Source organism: Oryx dammah, unplaced genomic scaffold (assembly GCF_014754425.2).
Source record: "Oryx dammah isolate SB20612 unplaced genomic scaffold, SCBI_Odam_1.1 HiC_scaffold_24, whole genome shotgun sequence".
NCBI lineage: Eukaryota > Metazoa > Chordata > Mammalia > Artiodactyla > Bovidae > Oryx > Oryx dammah.
Window position 1 is genome coordinate 82,553,833 of NW_024070208.1, and position 6,371 is coordinate 82,560,203.

The window sequence follows — 6,371 nt, forward strand, 5'->3', positions numbered from 1 at the left end:
GAGATGATGGAATTCCAGTTGAGCTATTTCAAATCCTAAAAGATGATGCTGTGAAAGTGCTGCACTCAATATGCCCGCAAATTTGGAAAATTCAGCAGTGGCCACAGGACTGGAAAAGGTCAGTTTTCATTCCAATCCCAAAGAAAGGCAATGCCAAAGAATGCTCAAACTACTGCACAGTTGAACTCATCCCACACGCTAGTAAAGTAATGCTCAAAATTCTCCAAGTCAGACTTCAACAATATGTGAACTGTGAACTTCCAGATATTCAAGCTGGATTTAGAAAAGGCAGGGGAACCAGAGATCAAATTGCCAACATCTGTTGAATCATCGAGAAAAGAGAATTCTAGAAAACCATCTATTTCTGCTTTATTGACTATGCCAAAGTTTTTGACTGTGTGGATCATGACAAACTGTGGAAAATTCTGAAAGAGATGGGAATACCAGACCACCTGACCTGTGTCTTGAGAAATCTGTATGCAGGTCAGGAAGCAACAGTTAGAACTGGATATGGAACAACAGACTGGTTCCAAATAGAAAAAGGAGTACGTCAAGGATGTATATTGTCACCCTGCTTATTTAACTTCTATGCAGAGTACATCATGAGAAACACTGGACTGGATGAAGCACAAGCTGGAATCAAGATTGCCAGGAGAAATATCAATAACCTCAGATATGCAGATGACACCATCCTTATGATAGAAAGCAAAGAAGAACTCCAGGCAAGAACACTGAAGTGGGTTTCTATTTCCTTCTCCAATGCATGAAAGTGAAAAGTGAAAGTGAAGTCACTGAGTCGTGTCCGACCCTCAGCGACCCCATGGACTTCAGCCTTTCAGGCTCCTCTGTCCATGGGATTTTCCAGGCAAGAGTACTGGAGTGGGGTGCCATTGCCTTCTCCAGAAGAGCCTCTTAATGAAAGTGAAAGAGGAGAGTGAAAACGTTGGCTTTATAGCTCAACATTTAGGAAACTAAATCATGGCATCTTGGTCCCATCACTTCATGGTAAATAGATGGGGAAACATTGGAAACAGTGTCAGACTTTATTTTGGGGGGCTCCAAAATTGCTGCAGATGGTGACTGCAGCCATGAAATTAAAAGATGCTTACTCCTTGGAAGGAAAGTTATGACCAACCTAGATAGCATATTCAAAAGCAGAGACATTACTTTGCCAACAAAGGTCCATCTTGTTAAGGCTATGGTTTTTCTAGTAATCATGTATGGATGTGAGAGCTGGACTATGAAGAAAGCTGAGGGCTCAGGAATTGATGCTTTTGAATTGTGGTGTTGGAGAAGATTCTTGAGAGCCCCTTGGACTGCAAGGAGATCCAACCAGTCCATCCTAAAGGAAATCAGTCTGGAATATTCATTGGAAGGAATGATGCCAAAGCTGAAACTCCAGTACTTTGGCCACCTGATATGAAGAACTGACTCCTTGGAAAAGACCCTGATGCTGGTAAAGATTGAAGGCAGGAGGAGAAGGGGACAACAGAGGATGAGATGGTTGGATGGCATCACCAACTCAATGGGTATGAGTTTGAGTAGGCTCCAGGAGTTAGTGATGGACAGGGAGGCCTGGCATGCTGTGGTCCATGGGGTCGCAAAGAATCGGACACGACTGAGCAGCTGAGCTAACTGAACTGATACGTTCTTTGTTGCTTCGCTGATGGCTCAGCTGGTAATGAACCCGCCTGACAATGGAGGAGACCCAAGAGACACGGGTTCGATTGCTGGGTGTAGAACCCACTGCAGAAGGAAATGGCGACCCGCTGCAGTATTCTTGCTTAGAAACTTTCATGGATAGAGCAGCCTTATGGGCTACAGTCCATGGGGTCGCAAAGAGTCAGACACCACTGTGTGCACAGAAACACACAAACATAGGCTTGTTTCTGTTGTTTGTTTAAGTCGCTCGGTCGTGTCCGACTCTTTTGTGACCCCATGGACTGTAGCCCGCCGGCTCCTCTGTCCGTGGGATTTCCCAAGCAAGAGTACTGAAGAGGGTTGCCATCTCCTTGTCCAGGGGATCTTCCTGACCCAGGGATCAAAGCCTTGTCTCCTGCGTTGGCGGGCAGATTCTTAACCACTGAGCCACCAGGGAAGACATTAGAAGACACAAAACAGTTTATAATTCTGGGGTTGGGGGTGGGGGGGGTTGAGTCTAGATTCACGTCTTAAACTTTTAAATACCTAATCAGCAAGATTTTCTCAAAAATGGGAAGAAAACATTATTTTTAACCCCCTATACCAAATTGTCCAGGTCCTAGTCACCAGTGTCTGTTAGCACTATTTTCTTTTTTTTTTTCCTGTTGAAATTTTAGTTGGGAATTTTAGATTCACATGCAGTTGTCAGAAAGACTAGAGAGAGCCCAGTTTCTCCCAGTGGTATTTTTTTTTTTTTGGCTTTAACTGAAATGCAGTTGACTTACTATACTATGTTAATGTCAGGTGTAATTATTTGCTATTTGCATATATTATGAAAGGATCACCACGTTAAGTCTAGCAACCGTCTGTTCCCCGTATAAAGTTATTAGTGTCACTATTTTCTAAGGATTTGTTTCAGTGAAGAAATCTTCCACTTAAAAACCTGCTGAAACGAAAAGATTTTGTTCAAGGATGAGGATCCCAGCCCATAGGGAAATGGCTTCAGAATGTGATCATTCATGTATGAGTTTAGAGTCCTGTATAAGTCACAGTTATGTTATAAATCCAGTGTGTTACTCTTATTTTGAGATCTTATGAACAAGGAAGGAAAAGACTATTTTGTATTGCTCTCCTTGTTAATCACGCAGTTATGTCCAACTCTTTGCATGCCCACGGACTGAAGCCCGCCAACCTCCTCTGTCCATGGGATTCTCCAGGCAAGAACACTGGAGTGGGTTGCCATGCCCTTCTCCGGGGGATCTTCCTGACCCAAGAATGGTACCTGGGTCCCCTACACTACAGGCAGATTCTTTACCGTTTGAGCTGGGCCACAAATTGTTTTCATGTAACGTTATCTGACTGAGTCACGAGGATAACCGTAAACCAGGTTTAGGGATTTTCTCAAGTCAAGCAGTTATTAGTAGCAATGACGCAGTCATAACGGCCCACGTTCACAGGGCACTCACTACATTTTTAGGGCACTGGAGTAGCCCACACCTGTCCTTTATATCATTAATATTACTTGTGAAATCTCAAATAATGATAAGAGAAGTTATGAGTTTTTGTTACTACCAATAGGGCATGAAATTTAAAGAATGATAAAAGTGATTTAGATGTTTTTACCATGCTGGATAACATCGTAGATACTTTTTATTCTTCATGTATTGCTTGGCCACCATTTAAATAACATTCATAGTTGCATTTGTTCACTACTCTAAAATATTAAAGCTCCTTCACTGTGACAAATACAACCTTTGTGCCTCATAGTCTGATACATTTAATAAATCTAAATAAACCAGGTTAAGGATCATTAGACAGGGCGTCCCGTCCTCATCTTCTGATCTTCTGTTTATTGTCTCACGGGTCATCGTTTTAAAATGCCCTCTGAACTTCAGTGTGTTGAAAGTAGTGACCTGGCACTTGTCCTTACACAGAATTTTAACCTTCGTGTAAGATATAACCTGTGAAGATTTGTTGGTTTTTTTTTTAAATGAAGATCAATAATGTTAATATTTTAGTATCCCATTTATGCCATTCTGGCAACTATCTTTCTATACCTATTAGATTTTACTGACTATTAATCTCTGTGATACAGAATCAAGTTTCATGGGATCTCTCAATAAGAGGGTTTATTCTAAGCATTGGTTGATTATTGCAAATGTCAGTCAGATTTTTTGCTTATCAAGGAAGCATAGAAAGCTCTTGGTGGTTGATTCAAAGACGGTGTTCTTCTGTACCCACTACATTATTCAAGACATTGATATACTCGTTAAGAAAGTGCTTTCTAATGCTTTGTGTATATAGGTTTCACCTTTTATAATGTGCTTGGGAATTCAGATATTTTTAGTAAACGTTGAGAAGCTTTGAAAGGATAGAGAGCTTTTTTTTTTTCCCGCAGTGAAGCAATGACTCAGGGGATTTAGGATATTTTATGTCAAAATCCCTCCCCACAAGCCTCATTCAGATCAGCAGCTTCTGCAAGTCACCGTCTGCAGGTCAGGGTGTGTCTGGAGTGACTCGGTCTCCCGGTCTTCCCTGTTAGGAAGGTCTAAGCCGAGGCTCACGCCTTGCCCAGCTCGTCTGTATTTGTGGTCATTATGAAAAGCTGCTGAAAAGAGTTTCGCACAGAGATGAGCTACAGAATGGAGGTATTTTGTGCTCTATAGGAGGAGGGGTGTGTGGTCACACCAGCATGAAACCCAGCACACGCCAGCCGGCCGCAGAGGAGGAGCAGTGCCAGCTGCTGGGTGGAGATTTGGGTCCTGTTGTTCTGCTCTACCCTGTTTCATGAGGACTTGGCCTTCATTTATATATATGTTCACCTAGATATATATTCACCTATATATCCACGTATATGTTCACCTATATATATAACGTTCACTGAGATATATATATAGCTTCTCTGGTATATATGTATTCATACACACACATATATATTTTCCTCATATATATATTGCACCTTTTTCTTTTAGGTTAATTGAGATTTACTATTTCATATTAATTTGTTAATTACACAGTCTATCATTATTCTTTTTGTACATTCACTAGGAAATAAAGCATGAATCTTGATTTATTTCATCATCGTTGTTGCTGTTGTTCCGACTCTTTTGCGACCCCATGGACTGTAGCCCGCCAGGCTCCTCTGTCCATGGGATTTTCCAGGCAAGAACACTGGAGTGGGTTGCCATGCCCTTCTCCAGGGGATCTTCCTGACCCAAGGATCAAACCTGAAATCTCCTGCATTACAGGTGGATTCTTTACCACTGAGCCACCAGGGAAACCCTAATTTCATCTTAAATTGTTTTAATTTTGTCTTTTTCCTAATACTGGTAGAACCTCAGAACCTCTGAGCTCCACGTGACCCCTCCTGACTTTTGCAGCTATCGTTGGCATGTTGTTCTACATACAACTTAAAGTCTGTAACATTCTGAACACATAACTTATGTTTACCCATGTATTTAATTCCAGGGTCCTGACTTCCCTCTTAAATTTCCATTTTTTTTCATCTTGCTTGTTTTGTTAAAGTTCACAAAATAGGCAAGATTTGTGATAGCGAAACTTCCTAGTTCTTGTTTGTCTGAAAACATTTTTTATGTCACTTCAGTTTTGAGGGACATTTGTATTGAGTCTGGAATCCGATGTTGAATTTCTTTCTGTATTTGAACCTGTGATGCATTGTCTGGCTTCCGGGTTGCTGGGTTGCTGTTTACAAGTCAGCTTCTCCGTAGGATGCCACTTCCCAGGGCAGCAGAGCTGGGAGGGTCTCGAGGGTTGCCTAAAATCTCTTCCCAGCCAGCGGAGCCCCGGCATCTGACGCTGAGCCTGCCGTCTGCCTCACTCTTGCGCAGTGTCCAATGCTGCTTTCTTCCTGCGTTCCTCCCCCAGGTTATCCACCAGCTGAGGCTGTCGGAGAACGAGAGCGTGGCCCTGCGGGAGCTTCTGGACTGGAGGCGGAGACTCTGCGAGGAGCGGGCGGACTGGCCCCGGATCCTGCCCCCCGGGGAGCCCCGGGCGCCTCCCCCACCTCCGTGCAGGAAGCCCGAGGGGGCCCCCTGCCGCAGGCTGCCCCCCGAGTTCTGGGACTCCACCCTGTGACGGCCCGCTGCAGACTCGCGGGGTGAGACCGCCCGAGGGTGCCAAGCTCACGGACAGAGGCAGCCCCGACACACGCCGGGGGCTCTCTGCACAGCCACACAAAAGCACAGACAGCCCGGTCAAATGCTCGAGGTTCCCTCTGTGTGTGTGCACGCTCTTGCCCATTCTGTGGGGATACACTCTGGTCTCCAGGCTCCGTGGTCCCCGGGCGGCGCTACCCCGAGGTGGTGAGGGGAAGGCCAGGCCCAGCATGGCCCGCAGGGGAGGCTGGTGGAGAGGGCGCCGCGCGCCGCACACCTGTGTTCATACGGTCCCACCGCGTGTTTGCTGTCCTCCAGTCGTTTGCCTCTCATGCAGTCTCCAGGACAGAGGGTTTATTTCTGTGTAGGTGTTTGTGTTTTATGGGAATTACAATCCTGATAATGATTTACATGTTTGTTACTGTATTTTATAATTTTATGCCATGGGTGGTGCTCCCTTCAAAATACAGATTTTAAAAAATCATTTCTAGAACTTGTTTTTTTCTACATACCTTTTTTTTTTTCTTAATGTAAAGTACCTGAAATTCCCGGGACCCTGTCATTTTTTGAGGTTCGCCGTGGCAAGCTCTGCCGACTTACAGCTCAAGTCCGATG

General features: G+C 44.2%; 1 protein-coding gene across 1 annotated transcript in view; it reads left to right on the plus strand.

The window, feature by feature from the left end:
* Positions 1–6,166, plus strand: part of MYO16 (myosin XVI) — a 389,767-nt gene extending 383,601 nt beyond the window's left edge. Inside the window, exon 34 of the mRNA XM_040267295.1 lies at positions 5,527–6,166. Within this exon, the coding sequence (XP_040123229.1) occupies positions 5,527–5,736 (210 nt within the window). The 3' untranslated portion in view covers positions 5,737–6,166. The remainder of the gene's footprint in view (positions 1–5,526) is intronic.
* The last annotated feature ends 205 nt before the right edge of the window (positions 6,167–6,371 follow it).